The sequence below is a fragment of the Rhinopithecus roxellana genome, chromosome 1, assembly GCF_007565055.1.
Source record: "Rhinopithecus roxellana isolate Shanxi Qingling chromosome 1, ASM756505v1, whole genome shotgun sequence".
Taxonomy (NCBI): domain Eukaryota; kingdom Metazoa; phylum Chordata; class Mammalia; order Primates; family Cercopithecidae; genus Rhinopithecus; species Rhinopithecus roxellana.
Window position 1 is genome coordinate 140,288,914 of NC_044549.1, and position 26,581 is coordinate 140,315,494.

Here is a 26,581-nt window from a genome sequence, read left to right on the forward strand (position 1 = left end):
AGCCAGGAGGGTCTCGATCTCCTGACCTCGTGATCCACCCGCCTCGGCCTCCCAAAGTGCTGGGATTACAGGCTTGAGCCACCGCGCCCGGCCAAGGTGACAGAATTTTCTTAAGGTCATAGGTTAAGCAATGATTAAAGACCCAAAATGACTGATTCCAGAGCCCAAGAGCCCAATCCATTGAACACCAAATTCCCTTTTCTTACTGGTTAATTTTGATATGCTGACTATTCTAAAAGGAAGAAGCAAACTGTGGCATGTTAAAACAAAATAAAGAAGTTCAGATAGCTCACTAATGTTTTGAAATCTGACTATTTCACTGCTGAATAGTTGACTGACATTAAAGTTTGAAATTTAAAACACTGTCTATGTAATATATATTTATTTTACTTTCAGGTAGTTTTTTGTTGTAACATGATACAATTTGTTCAAATCTCACCTTGAATTATAATAATCCCCACGTGTTGTGGGAGGGAGCCCTTGGGAGGTCATTGTGTCATGGAGATGGGGTTTTTTCATGCTGTTCTCGTGATAATGAATAAGTCTCATGAGATCTGACGATTTTATAAAAGGGCAGTTCCCCTGCACACACTTTCTTGCCTGCTGCCACAAAGATGTGTCTTGCTTCCCCTTCACCTTCTGCCATGATTGTGAGGCCTCCCCAGCTACGTGGAACTGTGACTCAATTAAACCCCTTTAATAAATAAATTGCCCAGTTTATTCTTTATTAGCAGTATGAGAACAGATTAATACAAAATGATATGCTATTTTTCATATTGTGGAAACATTTCTACTTATACTTAACTGCAAACAGTTTACTTAAAACATTGAAAAAAAAACAAAGAAATGTCTATTATTTAAGAAACTTAACTATTTTAATTTGTTAAAAAATTTAAAAGCTCTAACAGAAATGCATGTTTTTTGTAAATTACTTTGAATAAACCAAAATGCAAAAAAGGAGAAAATAATAAAAACCACCTATTTATCCACAGTAGATGTGTATCCAAAACAAAATGTGGTTAAAATATAATTTCTTAACACACATACACACACACATGCACACACATATTCTTCATGAAATACATTAGGGTTAAAAGAGAGAATAAATTGTCATTTTTTTTTCTATTTCCTTAAACAACAATTTGATTTTTGCAAGTTTTATATTTTATTATCTTAAAACCAAAGAATTAAAGTATTTAAGTATTTAATTTCTGGTATTAAATTTAAGAATGTATAATATATAAAGTTTGTTGATAATCTTTACTAAATTAATGAAGAATGGAATATTCTAACATGGAAGGTAACCCAGAGTAGCAATTGAAAAATCCTTGGCATTGGTTTGGAATAAGACATTTTTATTATAATAGAATACTTTAAAATGAAATACTTACAGAAAGATAAATTACCTTGGTTACTTGCAAATATGCACCAAATTAATATCTGGTGAATAAGGAAGGTCAATTTGTCATGTCTATAGGCATACGTGTGGAGATAAATTGTAAGAGAACATAAATACACAAATAACTGCAGCATTCTATCAAACACTTATATTGCAACCTACAATAAGCATTCATGTTCATATATATTCATAGACCTACAAGCAAATTACAAATAATGTTGTTCCCATGAAACCTAATGTTTTGCAATTAGAAATGAAACATATATTAAAATCATTAGATAGGACTCTAAAATTACATAATCTTGATTTTAAATAGACTAAATATTTAGTACATCAATGAAAAATACTCAAGATTAAATATAAATCAGATTTTGATCCTTTTTATGTTGATTTGTAGTTTATCTAGTTTATCTGCATGTTGTTATTGCCATTAACATGTTACTGCTATATTGCCATTATTATATTTATTTTTCCTACAATTATTTTAATCATTGACTTTCCCTTCTATTAGAAAAGGTTATACTTAAAAGTACAATATCAGTTCCTTACCTTAAGTGAGATAAATAATCCAAGAAAACAGATTTAATAACCTACAGCTTCAGGTTTTTGTATACCTAGAATTATCTCATTTGATATGAGAAAAGGGAAGCATATTATATGATTTTCAAATCTTTCCAAATATATTGTCTACATTAAAAAATAATAATTTAAACTGTTTTGTGGGATAGAGAGGGCTGTACCTGGGATGACATATTATAGCATAAGTGAGCCTCTCAAACCTCAATATTTATCTGATGTCAAATGTAGCAGGTTCAATGTATCATACATTTGTGTGATTGAATAAATTGCTTAAAGCAAATTTCTCATTAAGATGATAAACACGGCTATGAACAGAAATCAGGGTCTATGGTAATCAGATCTACTAAACCAATTAACTTTAACTCTGTCACAAAGATTCCTTGAGACAGGAATGATAAAATAAAGCATAAGTGGCACATTTCAAACAATTTGGCTTTTCATGTCCTATGTGGTAAACACCAAATGAACAGAGCCAATTAAATGTTCTCATTTTTAAGAGTCTATTCTGGGAATATACATAGCAGAAATGGATTGTTAGGCCAATTCCCTTTTAGAAAGAATTATAAAATTATCCCCCCAAAACTGATTGTTACTATAAAATAAAATAAGATAAACTTTATTCTGGTTAAATCACAACTGAGCAGAAAATAAAAGTAAAGTCTGGGTCTCACTGAAATGATCACGGATCACGCTAAGAGTACAGCATGAGGGTACAACAGCACCCTTCCCATACCGACTTAGTCCAAACAAGAATTTTATTAGCCAGAAATGATCTGATCTGAATTGATTCTGATTCTGATCATTTCAAATCAGATCAAATGATTCTGACCCAGGATTGAAATGCTCTCAGTAGGTCATGTTAAGATTACAGCAGGAGTGTACAACATTCTTCCCATGTTGTCCTATGTTGGTATTAGGACAACAGAGTACAAACAAGGATTTTATTACCAGAGTACCAGAGACAATGATCAACTTCACAGATGAAAAACTCATCTGCCTACACAGTCCTCATTTTTATAGTAAAGAATAATACTTACTTCACATAATTTTCTTTGAAGTTTAATATGATAAACTCATTTACTTAACGAAATACTAACAAAATTTTCTTTGTTTCTTTTAAATAAAGAGGCATGTTAGACTGATGCATTTCTGGAGCAGACTTTTTAAAAAGCATAGAATTTGCCATAAGTTAAATGAAAATGTCCAACATCTTCTCTCTTACTGGAATGAATTGAATTAGTCCAATGACAAATTCCCTAGTCTCTTAGGTCACAAAACCATCACTAATATTTGGTAACGTTCCAGGCTTCTTATTTTTTGTTTGGAAGTTTTCTTACTAGGGGCTAATGTGATCTAAAGAGAATGGTGGATGGCTAGTATGCAACATATACTAAGCATATCTAATTAATTTTAAACGGAATCAGGAAATATTATAGAATTCATTAGATATTCTAGAATTTCTAAAAGCAGACAGGCACAGCCATCTTTGTAAGCTTTTCCAGTATTTAATCAATCTCATTTTATAAAATCATTTCTGGGTAATCTTAATATACTTTGCACAATTTAAGTGGCTGCTTGCTTTTTTTTTTTTTTTTTTTTTTTTTTTTGAGACAAAGTCTCACTCTGTCACCCAGGCAGGAGTGGTGCAGTGGCACGACCTTGGCTCACTGCAACTTCTGCCTCCCGAGTTCAAGTGATTCCCCTGCCTCAGCCTCCTGAGTAGCTGGGTTTACAGGCATGTGCTGCCATGCCCGGCTAATTTTTGTATTTTTAGTAGAAATGGGGTTTCACCATGTTGGCCAGGTGGGTCTCCAGCTCCTGACCTCAGGTGACCCGGCCACCTCGGCCTCCCAAAGTGCTGAGATTACAGATGTGAGCCACCATACCGGGCCTAAGTGCCTATTTTATAGCTTTAACTTTTGCAAAGTTTGGAAAGGGTCCTAATTTTATAACCCATAAATACTCTTTGACATGCATGAAGACTGTGTTTGACTTTCTTCTCGGGCTTTTTTTTGGTAACAGATCTTAAAACTCCCAATTAAATAATTCACATTTTCCTAATCCATCAATTATTTTTAAATCGATTTCTAAATTTCTTCTATCATTTTAAAACAGAGAAAACCAAACCAAACTTGATAATCTACCAATAAACAATGCTTGGGGAAAATTATTTTTCCACTTTTGTATATATTTTTCTTTTTTTTTTTTTTTTTTTTTTTTTTTTTTTTTTTTTTTTTCCTGAGACGGAGTCTCGCTCTGTCGCCCAGGCTGGAGTGCAGTGGCCGGATCTCAGCTCACTGCAAGCTCCGCCTCACGGGTTCACGCCATTCTCCCGCCTCAGCCTCCGGAGTAGCTGGGACTACAGGCGCCCGCCACCTCGCCCGGCTAATTTTTTGTATTTTTAGTAGAGCCGGGGTTTCACCGTGGTAGCCAGGATGGTCTCGATCACCTGACCTCGTGATCCGCCCGTCTCGGCCTCCCAAAGTGCTGGGATTACAGGCTTGAGCCACCGCGCCCGGCGCGATTAACTCAGTAAGTTTTGTTTTGCTTTTTGATATTGTTATGATTCTCATAGACTTTGTCTACTGCTCTTTTGCCAAACTACTCATAACCCCCTGTTACTGTGAAACTTGGTGAAATTCCTCTGGGATTTTGAGACACCAAAGCAGTAAATAAATGTGCATCCCTATTCATTAAGAACTCCTTTATACATATATGGATTTTTAAAATGTATTTTAATAAAAATAAATACAGAATAAAAAACTAACCCTTAGTCCCAAACATATTTCTTATAGGGCTATTTAGTGCAATAAAATAATCATGTCATTTTCAATTCATTTACTCACAAACTATTCCTTTTTGTGAGGATTTTGTTGACAGCACAGTAAAATCAGTACTATACTGGAAGAGGTTCACAGAGGCCCAGCAGGCACTTTTCACTTTTCCATTAAACATTCCATATGCATCCATCAAGTCATTACAGTATTCCACATATCTGTCAACCTTTGCCAGGCTATCACACACAAGCATGCACCCTAAGACGATTCTAATGAAATATTCATAAACATTTTCAAGTTACAAATTCTTCTCATTCAAGATAAGATTTAATGGCAACATTTTCCCGGAGAAGTTAATGAGAACTCTTTGCTCATAATAAACGAGCTGCGATGCACAATTGCCCTATGGTTTCACCAGCACTCTGCTTGGGAACAAATTCAACACCAATTCATATTCAGCATTGTTTTGTTTAGGTGCCTGAGGCTATGTCTTCTTGGCTGTCAGCAATCTGATAAAAATATAAAAATTCAGCCAATTTGGATGAAGAGTGATTTAATCGTAATGACCATATCCAACCCACTAGCTGATTTTTACCATACTCTGCAGGGAGAATATCAAGTGATATTTTTCACCCCTTAAGTCAAGTTGGGCTTTGGACAGCTAAATTGGTGAGTCTGAATCCTCTGATTAGTATGCTTGATTGACTAAGGGCAGAAGTGGACTGAAACACTCTCCACATAAATGAGAAATCTTGTCCAAATGGAAAGCATGTATTGTAACCACTCAATCAGCTCCCATGGGGGAAGTGAATAAGCTCAATTAATGCTAAAATGGTTAGAGGCATTTTCAGGCAGCTGTTGGGAATCCTGGTTGCTTTCTCCCCCCACTTATTTATTTTGAAAATTTTTATTTTAAGGATTTTAATAGAAATGGAAAATATAGTATGATAAATTCTCACATATTTACTACCTGACTTCACAGGTTATTAATTTTCTCACATTTCCTTCATCTTTCTCTGTGTATCTTTCTCATTCTGAACCACGTGAAAGTAATATGAAAACATATTTATTTGGTAGTAAAGAACCTGATGGAAGGCACAATGGTGCTAATACTCAGAGAAGCTATCTTAAATATCTATTCATAAACACAAATAAATTAACAAACCATGAGGGTCATAAAGAGTCCTAGGTATGGAATAACAGCCCTAGCTCTCTGCAAAATAAATGTATAACATTGGTTAAGACATTCAAACTCTCTGAGAAGTAGTTACTTACCATACAGCAGTGACCATCCTACTTACACAGGAATTTTTATAAGGATAAGGAGTGCTTACCTGAGATTATGTATCTGAAAGGAAACTAGCATTATACAGACAAAGTCGTGGCTCTGCATAGGTCATTTTGGTCAAGGAATGATCCTATACACAACAGCAGTCCCGTAAGATTATAACAGAGCTGATATTTTCCTATCAGCGAGTGACATCAGAGTGTCCTAACATAGTGCAACACATTACTTACATGTTTGTGGTGATGCTACTGTCAACAAACTTACTGCCCTGCCAATTGTATAAAATATACTCAGTATAAAAGTATAGCACATACAATTATGTACATACTTGATAATAATAATAAACAACTATACTAGTGCTTTGTGTATTTACTATACTATACATATTTTTGCTATTTTAGTGTGTACTTCTCCTATTTATATATAAATAAAATTTGAACAGGTGTTGTGGCTCACACCTGTAATCTCAGCATTTTGGGAGTCTGAGGAGGGTGAATCACTTGAGGCTAGGATTTCAAGACCAGCCCAGTTAACATGGTGAAATTCTGTCTCTGTTGAAAATACAAAAAATAGTCAGGCATGGTGGCACACATCTGTATTCCTAGCTACTTGGGAGGCTGAGGCAAGAGAATTGCTTGAACCTGCGAGGCAGAGGTTGTAGTGAGCTAAAATCATGCCACTGCATTTCAGCCTGGGTGACAGAGGGAGACTCTATCTCAAAAAAAAAAAAAAAAAACATTAAAGTAGTTAACTGTAAAACAAACAACCTCGGGTCAGATCTTTCAGGAGGCATTTCAGAAGAAGGTATTGTTATCATCGGACATGACAGCTCCATGCATGTTATTGTCTCTGGAAAACTTCCAGTGGGACAAGACATGGAGGTGGAAGACAATGATACTGATGATCCTGACCCTTTGTAGGCCTTGGTTAATGTGTCTGTGTTTCTTAGTTTTTAACCAAAAAGTTTAAAAAATTAAAAAAAAATAAATTATTAAAAATAGAAAAGTGCTTCTATAGAACAAGGATACAAACAAAAATATTTTCGTCAGGTGTGCAATGTGTTTTAAGCTAAGTGTTAATTACAAGAGTTGAAAAGTTTAAAAAGGTAAAAAGTTTATAAAGTAAAAAAGCTATAGTAATCTAAGCTTAATTTATTATTAAAAAAGGAAAAGCTCCACTTTTTCTTTTTGATATGTGCCCTCTATAGGTAAAACAGTTTTTCTCTTTTATATCATATTTTTATGTACTTTTTCTGTTCAGAGATGTTTAGATACACAAATACTTACTACTATATTATAATTGCCTGCAGTATTCAGTACAGCAATATCTGTATTCTGGGAGCAACAGGCTATACTATATAGACTAGATATGTAGTAGGCTACACCATCTAAGTTTGTGTAAGTACACTCCATGATACTGGCACAAAAAGGAAATCATCTAATGAGGCATTTCTCAGAATGTATCCCCTTTGTTAAGTGATTCATGCCTGTATTATTCAAGTAACTATGTTTTAAAACATCTTCAGTGAAAGTAGGAACTGTTTCTTACCATGGTTACAAAACAACAACAATATAATAAATGTTTATTGAACAGTTACTAAAGGCTAGGTGATATGAAGACAACACTATCATTATACTGGTTTTACAAGGGCGAAATGAAGCCTTAGAACGTTTACAAAGTTTGACTACTGACTTATAGCAATTAAATAGTAGAGCTGGGACTCAAATCCCATATAACTGTTCAGATTCTCTACCCATGGGATGTGAGGTTGGAAATCATTTTAAGTATAAACAAATGTACACATGGAGACGTCTCGTGTACACATGATGCAAATGTACACATGAAGACCACTTATGTCAGAACTGTAACGAATGTCTCTAGTTACCTCTTTTTGCCCCTACTCCCGTCACCCCAGATATTATATTCTCACCCACTTTCCAATGTGAAGGATACTAAATCGGTATTATCCTGATATAAACTGTCTTTTTAAAAGGAAAAACTTAAGACGAAGTAAATTTAACAGATTTTATTTGAGCATAAATTGATTTTTGAGTCATGCATTATTCAAAACTGAAGAAGGTTTGGGGAGCTCTGAGTTAGCAATGTGAACAGAGAGTTTTTATAAAGCTGAATGCAGAGGTAAAAAAAAATAAATGACTTAATTGGCTACAACTAAGCATTTGCCTTATTAGGGTATGATCCTTATTTTTAATGTGGATTGGATCTACATGTTTTATAATCAATTAGAGCACACAATTTATAAAGCCACCCTAAACAAAGGAAAAAATCCTACACATTTAGTAAGTCATAGTAATAATTTTTTAAAACCACAAGGAAAATACCTTTATATACGTTTTGCCAATAACTTTCTGTAGAAATCACAGAAAATTTCTTTTTTAGGAAAGATTTGAAATAGCTACAATAATGCTTGCCTAACTGTTATATTAATAGTATGATTGGAAGAAGGACCAATTGCATTTTAATTGACCAAATAGTACACCTTTTTATTTTACTAGTTTTACTCTAAAGCTAAGAAAGCTTTGAACTTTTAAAATTTATAAAACCAATTATAAGGTTTTATAATAGCCAAAATGTAAGAGAAAGCAAAGTATCAAAATTGTCCATTTTAACAGAATAGGAATACGATATTGGATTATATCACAGGTGTTTTAATATCCATAATACCATCACCAGGTTGTACTATTATCTAATTATAGATATGCTATTATTATAAACAAAGAAGTTGTATTAAAACCATCATTAATGTGGGTATTGGAAAAATGTCAGGCAAGCATGCCTTGTTGGAACTATAAGAGTTATTTCTGAATTTCATTCAATGACTCATGTTTATATATGATGAAATTTACCCTACAACTTCCTGAAAATTATCGTTGTATAAGAATTATAAAAGAAGTTTAATAGGAGTATGTTATCTACTTATGAAGCACAAGCACACTAGCTCTTCACTGAATAGTAGGGAACAGTCATTTTAACAAGCTAACAAGGTAATGAGATTTAGAATGAAACAAGAGCGAAATTAGAACTAAATCTTGAAGAACAAATATAAATTTATCTGAAGGATTTTCTGGTAGTTCTTCCTTAATTATGAATATCAGGCAAAATTTAAGTCTTCTATTATACTATGTATATTTCTAGGTTATATAATCTGACTTTCCTAATTTTTCAATAAAAACTGATCTAAAATGAAAAATTATTACAATATTGGTTAAAATTTTGTGTTGTATGTTTAGATTTAAATATTAGATTATTAAAATATTTAAATAATTAAGATATTAGTTATAATATTCAAGTAATTATGTATTTATTAATTTAAGAAAATTCATAAGAAATTTAAAATAAATGAGATTACTGGGTATATTCTAAAATGCAATATGAGAGAAAATATACAAAATAAAATTAGATAGACTTAATGAAATTTTAAAATGCAACTCTAGTAAATAAAAATTAACTTTTTAACCTGCAATATAAAGGCTTTTTTTTTTCAACTGCTCAATATTAAAACTACAAAAGCTTTATTCTTAACTATAATATATGAGCTATAAACCTGTCCCAATAGTGTTTGCATAAATAGAGCAAATATATATTTTCAGTTAAAAAGCAATTTAATGAATATTTATTAGGATAAATTAACATATATTAGCAGTTGCTTATTAAAATATTTTATTGAGTGTATACTGTCTTCAAAGTTCAATTGAAAATATTTTCTGTTTGTATAGATTTAAGTTTTTATAGCTTATTAAAGCTTAATTTGTTATAAAAATAAGACATTGATTGATTTCAAAACCACATACACTGTGCAGATATAATCTTAATTACATAAGTTTTAGGGAGAAATCCTTTTTTCCCAAACAGATATTAAATTCTCAGTAATGTTTCCCTCCAAAAGTAATTTAATTCTGCCTCCACATATTTTATAGTGACAGATCAGTAAAATTCAAACTGCTATCTAATACTCCTTAGCAAGGTGTTCTTAAGCAAGATAGTAATAATTAAGTTATATTTATCAAGAGACAGTCAGACAAAAAGAGAGAAAATGAGCGAGAACTTAGGGCCATATATATAGTGACTAGTAATTGAACCTCAAGTTAATTCTTTTAAAACTCTATTGGCATAGAACTAAGGGTTTATTTATTTGTTTGTTTCTTAAGCACCCATCCTACCTATGAAATATCAATACAGAAGTGAAAGTAACTATGCTAAATCACAAAGTCAGTTTTAGGATATTCTAAACGGAAATACATAAGAAAATAATGAGCTAAAATTTCAACATCATAATCATTCCTGAAATAAATGTAAACCTTGAAGTTCTGAGTTTTAACTTAAAACAAACAGACCAGGGGTTCTACCATTTAGCAAATGACAAAACTTAAATTTTGAGTCCATAGAATAGTAACCACTCAGAAAATATATTCCAAGGAGAAAATACAGTTCTTGATAAAACCTTTCCATATGATTAAATTAAAAGTCAGCTGACTTTTGGGGAATGTTTAGTATGTGCCAGGCATTGTGTTGAGTACTTACATGTATTATATTATTTCAATTATTTTTTACAACTTTATGATATAGGGCAATTACATGACATACACAATTTTGTGATATGGTTTTTGGGAACCATACAAGATATCTCAACTTTGGAAAAGAAATTAAAATTTGTATTAGAATACAACTATTCTATAAATGTCATATAGTTCTAATTTTTAAAAAATATTGTTTTCCTAATATTACATAATTCCATCACCTTAATAAAAAGTATATGCATAAAAGTAAACACTGAAGGATATAAAAATCTAAAGCACTTACTATCTTGTTTTGACATTATTTATATTTCTCCTTAACTTAAAGTCAAGTTGTATTTGTTTTTAACATTAATTTCTTCATTTATTTATATCTGTCTTATTCCACAAAAACAATTGGAAGACTTCAATTTTTTTGTTTAACTCAAAGATCAAATTATGCTACATGGCACCAACATAATCCTTAGTGCTGAATGACACTAAGGTGCCATCTTGAGAGACTAATACTTTTCTGTAATGGATTTATTAAATAAGTATATTATTATCTTCAGTTTAGTTTTGCATGTTTGAGTGAGCTGTCACATTTCTCCATCATTAAATTCATGCCCTTTCTCTTTAGAACCTCATACAGATATTAAGGGCTTCATACAAATTATAATATTTAATATTTACTAATAATTTATCATGCATGGATTTTCATATTTAATCTTCACACAACCTTATGGATTGAGAGTATTTTTATCATCAATGCAGAGATTTTGAAAACCAAAAACTAAAAAATAAGAAAAAACTTGTGTGACTTCAGTGGAGTTCAGTAATATTCTATGTTCACATAACTATGAAGTAGAAGAGCTTGAACTTGAGTTCGTTTCTCCCATTCTTGCATCCTGCAATGCTGTGTTTCACTATTTAAAATGAGTTACAAGTTAAACAGATAGCAATACAGAAGATTGGAAGGGCTGTGAAGCCATCAACAGGAGGAAAAATGGACATTTTTAACCAGACACAGAGGAAGAGGGAAAAGCTAAAATGTGAAAGGAGAGGTCAGTATTAGCACAAAAAACCATAGCAGACATCTATATTGATAAGTCCAAGTAATTGCCAAAAAGTTCAGATCAAAATATATCTAAAGCTTACTGTTTCAAATTTTAGAGTGCTATATAATACATATAAAAATATTTCTGAAACATGGATAGTTTTAGGGGGCAAACTATATAGAAGGAATTAGCTGCTATTTCTTTCCCTTCCTCCCTTCTTTTCTTCATCTCTCCATCACTGTTTTCTCTCGCTCTTCCTTGCTATCTAACTTTGCTTAATTTATGTTATAACATTTAATTAGGAAAAACAAGATGCTCAGCACCTTTATTTAATATTGTTAACTTTGTATAAAAAACATGGGGATTATGAATGCCAACTATATTACAATAAGAAATATGCAGAAATCAACCCTTCTGATACATGATGTCATTTGCTATGATGTCACAATTTTCAAATGGTCCAAAAGTATAATTAAATTATATTTTCATGTAGGCAAAACACATGCACGACTTCTAAATTATGCAGTCAATTCTTGACAGTCTTTGAAGATTTGTAGACATCCTTTTATTTGGTTTTAAGCCATGAAAAACACTTTAAAAACAGGAAAAGAAGTTGAAACATTCAATTATTCTTGAGCTAAATTTACTTTTTAAAAGTTTGATTGCTGAATTGCAGAATAATGACACAGTCTAAATTCTTTATATTATAACTCATGTTTGAACCTGTATCTCAACAAAAAATACCTTTTGTAGATATAGTAATATTTGGTTTAAATCATTTAAAAAATAACTTACTTCAGGCATTGGAAAATAGAAAGTAGTCTGATTAGAAAACAACAGCAGATTTAGCTTTCAAATACATTAAAATATTATTTTCCAATTTTGTATTCTAGCACTGACCATGTTTTCCATGACAAATGGAGCAGATCTGGAGTCTTAGAATCATAAAAGATGGAGGCATTTTTTTTTTTGGTGATTACTTCTGAGAATTAGGTAAGAAGTGCCTCATTAAAGTATTCAGTGAACAAGCATATTCTTTTAAAGTACCGAGATAGTGTTTTCTTTTAATTTTTTCAGAAAATATCTTCAAAAATTGTCTTAATAAAAAAGAGGCAAGTGTGACTTCCTATGCAGATCATATGTAAAAACATCATTCATGACATTGAATTAGAGATTTGCTTTCATCTAAAATATTCATAGAATGTCACTTAAAGAGATTTCTTCAGTTCATTCATATCAAGGAAAATTATGATGTATCAAAAGCTTTAATTGAAAGTTGTCTTTCTCTTCTTTCCTATATTTTTGGCCCCACTGCCACATTATGTTAGGCTATATCAGTGCTCATACATACAGCTCATACACACACACACACACACACACACACACACACACACAATGTGAGTGTTTTACCTGTAAAAATATTGATTTTCTTTTTTGTACCTATTGTATTAGGCACCACATATCTTTAATGCTAATTAAATGCCTCTACAGATTTTATTTTTGGGAAAGAAAAAAATAGAGTTCCACCAACTTCTACCACAAGAAAAGTAGAGTAAATGTTGGTTTCTAATAATCAGAATAAATAAAACAATATTCTTTTGACTGCAATTATCATTTGGATTGAACAAATGTTTTTAAGGGAAACAAAAAGGAGACTAGAATAAATGAAACTTTTAGTTCAGCAAATATCACAAGTATGCAAATGCTTCATACTTGTTATATACTGGCCCAATAAGGGACAACAATATGTAGATGTCAAGTCACATATCTAAAAGCCATTTGCTTATATTACTTTCTATTTATATTAAAATATAAATCTTATCTGATGAATACATAGAAAATATTTCATTTGTAGGAAACTACGAAATCATTTGGATTTCTGGACCTTTAAAATTGTCATTATAAGCATAAAAAATATATAAAAATAATGAAAAAGCTAGCTAATATTGACTAATATCTTAGTATATTACACAAAGTGCTAGGTAGTGATATATATTACTGCATTTACAAAAAAATAGAGTTTTTGGATTTTTTTTTGTAATTTATGCACAAATGGCATAATTAATCAAGATATATATTCATCTGTAATTTTACTGCACACAAAATTGACTTCTACAGGAAAGGGAGCTGATACGTACTGTGGATTTAGACAATAGCCCAACCTCCACGTTTCAGAGGGATTTACTTGATTTCTAGTTGTCTTCTAGTATACAGTAACTTTTTGTTATTATGGCTTCTGGTAGAAATCATCCTAAGTAGAAAGTCAAATGCTTTTATTATATTTTACAAAATTAATTTCCATACCAGAGTGCTATTCTGCAGTTTGGGAATTTGTGAAGGTCTCCATATCTGTTTTACTATGTGTCAGGTTGTCAGAGAGAAACCTGAGTACATTGTGACAAATTAATGTTTTGTCTGAAAGTTTAAATGTTTAAAGCACTCTCTCATAAAATAAACTGTTATAAATACATAGCTAAAATGAACCTAAAGCCTTTCCTCCAAGGCTTCAGCCTAAGGAAACTAGCACACAACTATACCTGGGGAACTTGGTTGACTCTTTTTCTGCAGCAAGATATGGATTTCACAGCACATATCTGAAAGCTGTTTGCAGTTCATAGTTCCTACCCTGTAATGTTGGGATTTTCTCATCAATCTCTTCCTAGAGATTAAATTACATACATTCTTAGTATTTATGATCAAACTAATGAGATCTCCTCCTTCAGGACTGCAGATTATTTTTCCCCTCATTTCAAGAGATAATCTAATAATTTAACATCATAATTATGCTTCCCCTTTGCCCTCCCTAGCTCAGATGTAGAGATTCCCTCCCAAAATCATTTTTAAACTCTGATTTAGTAACTACTGCACAGCCAAAATAAAATGAACTTCTCTTTACCCATTCAGCTGCATGTTCCCAGACCAAATGCTCATTTAGAATCATGACTACCTGTTATGATTCATAAAGAAGTCTGTTGGTCTTCTGCCTTTTTCAACCCAACTGAATTACATTTTACCTCATTTCTGAATTTTAGCTCCAGAATATATTTGATGGATAGTTGAAGCAAATTTGGCTGTAGTCATGCTGTATAACTATGTTTAATACATGCTTCCTTTTTCTTACCAATGGAATGTATATTAACAGATATGGCAGCAATGAGTTCCCCCAAATCTCTGGGACAACCTACAGAAAACAGAAGGGATGGCTAGAATGGAAATTAAAAGGTTGAAGAGAGGATATCCTGTCTCCTCTTTCTAGAAGACAATGCCAAGTTTGTGGCAAGTCTCTGTCTCAAGGGGCATTCTACACAGAAATTCTTGTTAAATTTATTTAATAGGCCTAGAATGGAAATTATCAGGGAAAATGATATCAGGATCTTTATAATTGTGCTCTATTCCAGATAAACCACTAACCCACTACTTTGTAGATATGGTCAAAGGGTTTTGTAATGTAAATATTATCTGTAGCAAATACGAAGAAACTTGCTTTATTTTAATCCATTATACACTGGTGAAGGTTTTGAGTATTTGACCTGTGAGCACAGTTAGAATTTTTTTTTTTTTTTTTTTTTTTTTTTAATGGAGTTTCAGTCTGTCACCCAGGCTGGAGTTCAGTGGCAAAATCTTGGCTCACTACAACCTCCATCTTCTGAGTTCAAGCGATGCTCGTGCCTCAATCTCCTGAGTAGCTGGCATTATAGGTGCATGCCACCATACCCAGCTAATTTGTGTATTTTGGGTAGAGACAAGGTTTTGCCATGTTGGCCAGGCTGGTCTTGAACTCCTGGGCTTACGTGATCCGAAAGTGCTGGCATTACAGGTGTGAGCCACCATGACCGGCCAGGTTAGGAAAAATTATAATGGTTCTATTTTAACCTGAATCTTCAAAAGCTTATTTCTGTATGCAAAATAAATACACAACAATTATAGAATATTTAGAAATGCAAAACAAAGGAAAAGGAGAAACTATCCATAATTCTGTCTAACCAGTTATGTAATTGGCCCCTACCACGCACATTTTTGTCACTGGAAGGTTGAACAAGCAAGATTCATGTAATGTACCAAAAGCAATAGAACTTTGTTTCCCATTACCCTTTTAAAAATATCCATAGAGGTTCATTTTTCCTGAAACATCTACATAAAAAGTTGGACTGTCTTACCATTACTCTGACTATTGTTAATAATAAAAGTCCTATAATCGATTTGAGTTAGTAGTCTTAAATAAGTAATTAGGGTTCCTAGCCTCATTATGATCAAAATTCTACTCTTACTCTTGATTTAAAATTGTATCTTCTTACCCCTCCAGCAGCTCAGGTCTCCTTTTGGGGAAAGGGATGTGGTCTGTTATTTCCTTCCCCATGTATTAACTATACTCTTACTTATCTGTTGTTGGACAAAGGTTAGAAATTAGAGGCTCAGTGGGTGGGATTTTTCTTATGTTACTGTGCTTGTCCCACAGGAGCTTCACACGTTCTGGGGCTCACAGATGTTTAAAGCTACCTTTGGATCTCCTGGGCATTTGTGAATTAACTGAAGCAGTACCTACTGCAATTTACTTGATCTAGACAAATGGCACTTTAATCTGGCTGGTCACTGTCTAATGAGTCACCATTACATGTGGCAATTTTAGTACAGGCATGAAGGCAGACTACACTGGCTCTGTGTCACATGTGCTTATGACTGACCCATGGGAAACACATGTATACTTTTCTGCTCCCAATTCACGGGATGCAGGCCAATCTCAACACACATAATTTTTTTTGTATTTATTTATTAAATGCTTAGCAAACCCATCCCTTACCTTTAGGCTTCTCAAATAAAATCATACACCATTCTACCATGTCCCCCACATTGCAGGGGACATACATTAAGCCCTCCATGTGGTTCCATTGTAGCCCCAGTCACCAGGCATGCAGTTGAACTTACCATAAATCTCTCCAAAATTCCTCTTCATAAAATCCTCTCCCCACAGTCTCCAAACCTTTTCTACCTCAGATATGAGTGATAGGTTTAATAGTCTAACCTATTTTTAATTATTTCCTTTAAAATATTGATGTTTGGTAGCTAACTTTGAAATGTTCATTTTTCTTTATCATGGAATCCTAACTAAAAATTCTAATTTAACTTCTTAATTCTCTATCTATTGATATATTCTAGCTCCTCCCACTCCATCCCCCCCCCACACAAGTATACATACACATTCAAGACTTGGCATCTGAAATGAGACTGCCTGGGTTGAAAGCCTGACTGTTTCACTTAACTAGCTTTTTGTCTTTGAGCCAGTCACTTTTTCTTTTTGTGTCTTACTTCATTTATAATATGAAGATAATAACAGTCCCTATCTCAACAATATGATTATCTTGAAGATTAATATGATAATACATTTTTTAAATACTTAGAAAATTTCTAGCACATGTCATTAATAATGTTACCTTCATAGGCAATAATAAAATCATTAGTATTATAATTATTATAAATGTTCTCTTGATCTCTTGTTTGATTTATGAGGATTTTTACATGTCATTAAATATTCTCCTTTAAATCAAATTATTGTACCATATTCGGCTATAACAGCAGCATGATTTTCAAATACTAAATTGGATGTATATATCATTTCTAATATTTTATCACATCATTGGTTATCACTATGTTTATCACCTCTGTGTTCCCCCCCTCCACCCCAACCCCAACCTTAGAATACATTGATTGAACAGGAATTTCTGGGTCAAAATATGATTATTTTAAGGCATTTAGTACATATTAAAATTTATCCAGCAAAAATTAAAAATTTAGTATTACTGTATATTCTGTTTTCAAGAGTATCTTAAAATTCTGACCTGTCTAATCTACTATTAAACACTGATTTAAGGATAAGAGTATTGTTGGAAGACAATAAAAAAAACAGACACAGGATGTTCTCTAGTTTCCTAATAGAGTGTGCCAAGAGATTCCTGGAAATGCTTTTGGACCTGGGAATTAGCAAAGCTCATTTAAGGTTGAATGAGGAGAAATCCAATATATCTTCAGAACCAGAGAGTTCTGCTGACATAACTACACTAACCTTTTTTTTTTTTTTTAATAGAAAAAGGAAATAAAGTGAGAATTAGCAGTAGTGGCTATCTACTGTGGTGGTTCATCATCAGAAACTTAGATTGAGCTGCTTTAATTATGTAAATGTATCTGTGGATAAGTGTTAATAAACTTCCATCCAAATAAAATAAATCAAAATTCTGCTTCTCTTAGCATATTCTATTTTAATTAAAATCCTGATCACAGTTAGTAACCGTAGTTATATAGTTGACAAAATAATCACTAATGGGTGTAAATCATCTAGATACTTGTCTAACATAGAGAACATGATAATTAGTCCATCCGATAATAGAAGTTTCACATGTGTCATAAGATGAAGATAACGTGTTTCTCATTTTTCACTATTCCAGATAGGTACCATTATGAAGAGTATGCCAATTTTATTAAGGTCCCACAAACTCAATGTTACCTGACTTAAGGTATTTTCTCTCTAAAGAAATAAGGGCATAAATATATTTTTCTTAAGTATCTTAATTTAAAATGTTCTAATGTGGAAAAGCCATCTTTCTGTGATACTCTCTGCCTCTCTCTCTTTCTATCCCCTTCTCTCTCTCACACACACACCTATATGCACACACACACACTCCACATTCACAAAGGCATATAATTCCAACAAAACAAGGCAAAATATTCACCCAACCACCGAATAACAGCCATTGGACTAACCTTATAAAGCAGTGGCAATTTTCCTAATTTCAGGAGTGCGATCTGATTTGTTATATTTTTTATTTTGCTAATCCTTTTTAAATCATCTGCCATTCCATAACTCACATCGATGACTTCCGCCTGAAAGAGAAGAAAAAAAACAAAGAAAAATAAAGCCTCGGAGGAAGATGTATATCCAATTGTCCATTTAGTATAACAAAATTATTCATAATAATTTTAAATGTTCAATATAGAATTAATTCTGTCTCTTACCCTGTCCCAATTACCATAAACATGACCTTTCTATTTCCATCAAGGTACAACAATTCTTCTGGGCACCTGAGAACATGTGTGAGTCATTTTTGTTTTGCTCTCTCACTTCTAAAAAATGACAAACAGTTCATTCTTCTAACAGACATTTGGAATATTCTACATTCATGTTTCTGGAATATGAGCCATTTTACAAAACACTGAAAGATTAATTTCCTTAAGGTCCAACAGCAACTATATAATTCTCAGGGCTGAAAGAAAATTCAAATGTTTTCTATTGCTATCCAAATTAAATGCAGCGTCCTCACTTGCATGGTCATCCTGAACAGCTGCTCATGATGCTCTGTTCAAGACTGTGCAATAGCCAGCTGTGAATGACAAATTCTTGAGTCATGCAGAATACAACCTGTTTAACCACATGTGCCAGTCTAGCAACCCAGGCCCCAAATTATCATTTCTGTCACATTTTGCACTACTCACCTGGAGTTACATTTGACCTCAATGTTACTCATTTTTATAAGTCCTCTTGTATTAATGCCAAAAAGAAAGAATCTCATACCTTTCTGGAGATTCCAATAAAAACCTTCTCATGTAGTGAACCCTTCCCTTCTCCTTAAAAAACACTGAACTGCAAATTCATATATTCCTATGAGCCAATATGATTGATTTTAGCTTTACTTTCTGTAATATCTATTTATTATTAAAACAATAGTTGTCATGCTTTCCAATGATTATATTATAACATAAATCTACTATTTCAAATTATAGCATATATCCACAGAGAGGCTGATTTAAAAAAAACAGTTAGTTGTGGCAAATCATGAAAAAGATAAAGATGGAGAATCCAGATCTCACGCTTTCCATCCTTTTCGAGTGAAACTAATGCACTTCAACAAGTTTTATATGTAATACTTCCATAAAAGATTCATCTGAAGAAAGAGCATTGTTTCTATAGGAACATATGAATACCTCCAAGAGATTGATAAATCTGCTAGAGAAAACATTTCTGGCATGAAATAGTTCTTTAGTCATCACATTCATCTGTATCTGTAAAAACTCTATGAATACGTTAACATCCATTTCAAATGTCACCTACCTGATGAATTTTATTTATCTGTTGCCCAAATATGACCTCTCTCTACTTTGGCTCCCAGAATAATCTGTTTTTGCCTCTCTTAAGGTCCTCACTAGACATGTCTGCCAGTTTCAGTTTCCAATACAAGGAAATTCCTTGGTGAAGAGCCCATTACATACCCATGCTCACCCAGGTGTCTAGCATATACTATGGACTCAGTAGGTGTTGAATCAAAATGATTATAGCTCATAAAATATCTCTAAAAAGTTAAGCGGCACTTTCAAATGGATTTTCCAGGGAAATGTAATTGTTAAAAACACTTCTGTCAGAATGATTTTTCGTTATAATTTTATTCCTGTTAAAAATGATTAAATCAGTGCCTTTAATACATTTTTTAGTTTGCTGATACCATTACCATATAAATAACTGTTGATATATGATTTTAAAAGTCTGATTAAGTAAATGATCACAAAATATTAATGATTACATTGCAAAAGTGAGAAAAACTTCTATTTTTAATTTCATTTCTAAGCTACCTACTAATTATTTGTGATTCACTGACAGCATCTTATAATAAGGCTATTACTCAATTGATTATGTAAATGAACTTTTTTTGTATGTAGTAGAGTTTATGGAAAACCTTACTTGTTTTGGAGGATATAGATCAGATTGTGTATACAGGCATACATCAGAGATATTGCAAGTTCAGTTCCATACTACCACAATAAAGCAAATATTGCAATAAAGTGAATCACACAAATTTTGCTGTTTTCCAATACATATAATAGTTATGTTCACACTATATTGTAATCTATTAAGTGTGCAACAGCATTATGTCTAAAACAAAATATCATACTTTAATTTAAAAATACTTTATTAATCTGAGCTTTCAGTACATTTTTATATTTTTGCTAGTGAAATGTCTTGCCTCAATGTTGGTGGCTGCTAACTGATCAGGGTCACAGTTGCTGAAGGTTAGGGTGGCTTTGGTAATTTCTTAAAAGAAGACAACAGTGAAGTTTGCCACATCGACTGACTCTTCCTTTCATAAAATATTTCTCCATATCTCTCATGACATGGTGTTTGATAGCATTTTACCCAAAATAGAACTTCTTTAAAATTGGAGTCAATTATCTCAAAAACCCTACTGCTGTGTTAATCAACTCAGTTTATGTAGTATTCTAAAGGCTTTGTTGTCATTCAACAATGGGAATTGGAAAGATAGGGTCTAGAAGTAGATTCCACCTCAAGAAATCACTTCCTTTGTTCATCCATAAGAAATAACTCTTCATCCGCTCAAGTTTCATCATGACATTGCAACAATTTAGTCACATCTTCAGGTTCAACTTCAAATTCTAGTTTTCTTGCTATTTCCACCACCTCTGTAGTTACCTCCTTAAAATTTTGAACCCCTCAAACTCATCCATAAGGGATGAAACCAATTTCTTTCAAACTCCCATTAATGCTGATACTTTGACCTGCTCTCATGAATCACAAATGTGGCTAATGGCATTTAGAATAGTGTATCCTTTCCAAAAAGTTTTCCATATACTTTCTCAGATTTATCAGTGGAATCACTAGCTGGGGAAGCTACAATCTTCCAAATATATTTCTTAAATAATAAGACTTGAACGTTGAAATTACTCCATAATCTAAGGGCTACAGAATGGATGTTGTGTTAATGGCTTTGAAAACAACATTAACCTCCTGTACATCACCATCAGAGCTCTTGGGTGACCAGGTACATTGTCAAAGAGCAATAATATTTTAGAAGGAATCTTTTTTTCTGAGCAGTAGTTCTCCACAGTGAGTTTGAATATTATTATTCAGTATTCCATGTATAAACGTATTTGCTGTTATCCAGTCTTCGTTATTCCATTTCTAAAGCACAGCACAGTAGACTTAGCATAATTTTTAAGGGCCCGAGCATTTTTAGAATGGTAAATGAGCACTGACTTCAACTTCAAGTCACCAGCAGCATTAGATCCTAACAAGGGTCAGCCTCACCTTTGGAGCTTGGAAGCCTGGCCTAGACATCTTCTCTCTAGCTATGAATGTATTAGATGACATCTTCTTCCAACCTAAGGCTGTTTTGTCTACATGGAAAATCTGTTGTTTAGTGTAGCTACTTTCATTAGTACCTTAACTAGGTCTTACAGATAACTCGCTGCAGCTTCTATATTAGAACTTGCTGATTCACCCTGCACTTTTATGTCATGGAGATGACTTCTTTTCTTAAACCTTGTGAATCAACCTCTGTTAGCTTCAAACTTTTCTTCCGCAGCTTCCTCATCCCTTGCAGCTTTCACACAACTGAAAAGAGTTAGGGCTTGCTCTGGCTTAGGCTTTGGATAAATAAAGTGTTGTGGTTTGTTTGATCTTCTATTCCGATCACTCAGACTTTCTCCATATCAGCTATAGGACTGTTTTGCTCTCTAATTATTCATGTGTTAACTGGAGTAGCATTTTTAATTGCCTCCAAGAACTTTTTCTTAGCATTCACAACTTAGCTGTTTTACACAAGGGACCCAGCTTGCGACCTATCTTGGCTTTTGACCTGCCTTGCTTATTAAGCTTAATCATTTCTTTTTACTGAAAGTGAGAGACATATAACTCTTCCTTTCACTTAGAGGTCACTGTAGGACTCTTAATTGGTTGCATTTCAATATTGTTTTGTTTCAGGGAATAGGGAGGCCCAGGAGAGGGAGGGAGATGGCAAATGGCTGGTGGGTACAGCAGTCAGAACACACATAAATAATATTGATTGAATCAGTTTGCTTATATGGGTACATTTCTTGGTGTCTCAAAATAATAACAATGGACAATGGTAACATCACAGATCACTGATCACAGAAAACCCTAGCATATATAACCGTAATGAAAAAGATTGGAATATTGCAGGAATTATCAAAAAGTGACATAGAGATGTGAGCTGAGCACAGGTGCTGAAAAAATGGCACCAGTAGAATTGCTAAATGCAGGGCTGCTATGACCTTCAAGTTGTTGAAAACACAGTATCTGTGAAGCACCCTAAAGTGAAGCAGAATAAATCCAGATATGCCTGTATAACAGAAAGGTATGACAGTTATGAAAATACCAATTCTTCAAAAGACATTAACATTATTGGAACATATCAATAGGCTGAGTCAACAATTTTAATTAAATAGCTCTTCAACGCATCTTCTCTAAATAGTACATGTTAATAAATCAAAGTGTTTTAGCATGTAAGAGGATTTTAGCTTTTCCCACAAAAAAATATTTCTCAATACAGACAAACATTATATCAATTTATACTGGCTTATGCATTAAAAATCAATAATTACAGAGGTCTCAATGTTTTGATGGATTTGCAGCAATAATAAAAATGTATCCATTGCCTTCAAAGCAAGCCTTAAAACTAGATCCTTTTTGAAAGTCTTTTCTATTTACTTTCAAGCAAACTGAACATCACAGCTGTAAGAAGACACATTGAATTTTTCTGAGGCACAAATCAATATACAATGATATGATAAAATGCCAAGTCATTTTCTCCCCATATTCTTGATGCTACAATGAACCTCTTCTTTCTTCATTTATTCCTTCACACTAGAAAACTGCTCACTCAAGTAATTGGGGGTACTATGTTAACTTATGACCAAACACCAATGATTAAGACACATTTTACTGGTCTCTGTGGGAAATGTCAAATGAGCAGAAATCTAGTTACTTAAGTTATCCATTCTGCGTGTACCACAGTTTTTCTAATGAGGACTTCCTTGGCACATAAGAGAGAATAATTGAGATGTGCAACTTAGTTCTTGTTTTACAATTTTATTTTTTACCAAAGAGTAATATTTAAAAGTCTACATGTTAATTTTTAATTCTGATTCTATACTCATTTTTTTAACCAAGAACAAGGAACTAAACACCACAGCAAAAATTGAAAAGGAAATAAAATATCTTATTCTATGTTAAAAAAGGAATCAAAGTTTTGGGATGACAACAAAGAGTGGTGGGCCACATACACAGAGCTGTCACAAAGATTTCCACACTTTAAAACGTTAATTTTTAAAAGTTGCATTCTATATATCACTGCTTCTGTGGTTTTTGAGTGCCATAGATCACAAACATTTTAAAATAAAAACCATAGAAATCTCATTTCCCTCATCTGGCTCCTCTGGAAACCAAATCAGATAGGTTGCCCTCTTCTTTTTATGGGTGCCATAAAGTGTTAAATACATCATTTAGACAGAGGTGTTGTTTATCAATGGCATGCTAACAGGGATCCTATGTTTTAATGAAGAAATGTACTATTACACTATTACACAGATCAAGCTTCAGACTTGTAAAAAAGATGTTGTAACTAAGAAAAAGAAAACATTTAGTGAGCTCCTATTATGTGCTAGGAACACTGCATATAATATCCTATTTTCTTCAGATAGCAATCTTGCATTGTCACCGTTTTATAGATAAGGAAAATGATGCTCAGAGAGGTGAAAGAAGCTTTCCAACTTATATGACTAGAATTCAAGGATGGCACAAGATTGTTTCGAGTCACCTTCCAGAAGGTCTTTTCATTGGAAAGGACAATGGGCATTTGGTGGCCACTAGAGAAAGACACTGTTGAGGGCACCACTGAGTTAAACACAGCAAATCAACTAGTTGAGTAATGACTATTGTTAAAATTTCAGATTCCATGTCCCATTTAAGAACTATCAAACCCAAATCTCTGAGAATTGGCTGTCATAACAAAATACCGTAGACTGTATGGCTTAAACAACACAAATTTATTTTCTGAGTTATGGAGGCTACGAATTCAAGATCAAGGTGCTAGCCAATTAGGTTTCCAGCAATGGCTCTCTTACTGGCTTGTGAACAATCAGCTTCTCACAATGTCCCCACATGGCAAACACACCACACACACACACGCACACACACACACACACACACGCACACACAGAAAAAGTGAGCGAAGGAGAGAGAGCAAACTCTCTGGTATCTATTCTCATAAGAATACTAACATTTTTTTTTTTTTTTTTTTTTTTTTTTTTTTTTTTTTTAGACTGAGTTTTGCTCTTGTTGCCCGGGCGGAAGTGCAGTGGCGTGATCTCGACTCACCGCAACCTCGGCCTCCCGGGTTCCAGCGATTCTCCTGCCTCAGTCTTCCAGAGTAGCTGGGATTACAGGCATGCGCCACCACACCGGGTTAATTTTGTATTTTTAGTAGAGATGGATTTGTCCATGTTGGTCAGGCTGGTCTCAAACTTCCGACCTCAGATGATCTGCCCCCCTTGGCCTCCCAAAGTGCTGGGATTACAGGCGTGAGCCACCGCTCCCCGCAATAATACTAATCTTATCAGATCAGGACTCAACCCTTGTGACCTCATTTAACCTTAAATACCTTCTTGCAGGGGCTATCCTCAAATATAGTCACACTGGAGGGTCTGGGATCAATGGATGAATTTTGGGAAAGAAGACACAAGTCAGTCCATAGAATACATATTACTTAGGTACCCTAAAGTTCTCACTCAGCTCAAAATAAGACTTTTATACTGGGAGGAACAAAGCTACTTAGAAGCTAATAAAAAATGACTTCCAACACAATGATTTTTGTTTCCAGAGAGTATTCTATATACATTAAGATATATGTGACCTATGTGAGAGAGAAATATTATGATCAATAAAGTAATTTAAATGAAAAATAAAAATATCTATCATCAGTGATAGAGAATAAAATGTAAATATTAAGTTTATATCTTTTTTAAAAAACAGGTAGGGTAAAATGATTCAAAGATATTTTGTGTCAAATTGTTTAACATGGCAAAGGGAATAAAATCATGCATTTCTATTTCACATTAATTTCTCTAATATAGATAATCTTCTATTATTTTAAATATCAAACGTTTCACAAATGAAAGATTTAATCTTCAATTAGAATTTTAATTTACAAAAAAATACTTTTTTCAGATAATAAATAAAATTTGGGAGAAAATAGAGTATAATGCCAAGAAACAAAAAATGTCTACCTTATCAATAAAGAAAAATAATAAACAAATGAAAATTTTACAAACTGATCAAGCTTAACTTGCTCATATAGGCACACAAAAAATAAACAGGAATAGCTATTTCCAAACTCAATAAATAATTAACTGATTCCTATTCAGTTGTACTCTCTAAATGTCAATAATCACACTAGATAGAACAAACATTGAATCTAGACCAAAATTAGTGATATCACAAGGTAATTCGGATAGAACTATATAAATCTGTTTGATACAATGGCTCTACACACCTTATGTCAGATAGCTATATTATTCATTGAAAATGAGATATCTATACTGTTTGGTAATAACAAAACAACTAGGCTTCCAGTGAACTATGATTGCAGTTGATTAGAAAAATATCATACAATAATACTGTATGGATATATATTTGAATACATATTTATGTACAGATGTGGGATATGCAGATAAAGACACATAGGGACACCTTCATATATTCACACAGTGGCCACAGCAATCTTTCTGTTCTGAGTGCCAAGAACAGTTATTGGCACACAGTAGGAACTAAATAAAATAAGTGAATGAATGAATGAACGAATATGTGTATATATCCAAACAGAGAAGTTAATGCCGAAAAAGAAGAACCATAAATCACTTAATGGAGAGAGAGAGAGAGAGAGAGAGAGAGAGAGAGAGAGAGAGAGAGAGAGAGAGAGAGAGAGAGAGAGAGATTTGTATTTGGAACTTAGAGTGAGACAAGATGTGTTGAAATTAGCTAGGGACTCCCTAGAAGATGGTGCAAGACAGAAAATAATAAATCAATACATAAGCTTTTTCAGTGATTGAGAGATCCAGAACCACCACCACCAAAACCAAATATTTTTATTGAGTACATTCTATATACCCAG

At 33.2% G+C, this 26,581-nt stretch overlaps 1 protein-coding gene and 1 long non-coding RNA gene across 2 annotated transcripts in view; one reads left to right on the forward strand and one right to left on the reverse strand.

Moving 5' to 3' along the window:
* Window positions 1-26,581, reverse strand: part of NAALADL2 (N-acetylated alpha-linked acidic dipeptidase like 2) — a 977,694-nt gene that overhangs the window by 547,273 nt on the left and 403,840 nt on the right. Inside the window, exon 4 of the mRNA XM_030931975.1 lies at window positions 18,369-18,488. Coding sequence (XP_030787835.1) covers window positions 18,369-18,488 — 120 coding nt within the window. The remainder of the gene's footprint in view (window positions 1-18,368; window positions 18,489-26,581) is intronic.
* The window catches only part of LOC115898165, a 35,257-nt gene continuing 13,282 nt past the window's right edge, over window positions 4,607-26,581 (forward strand). The window contains exon 1 of the long non-coding RNA XR_004057874.1: window positions 4,607-4,646. This is a non-coding gene — a long non-coding RNA (uncharacterized LOC115898165). The remainder of the gene's footprint in view (window positions 4,647-26,581) is intronic.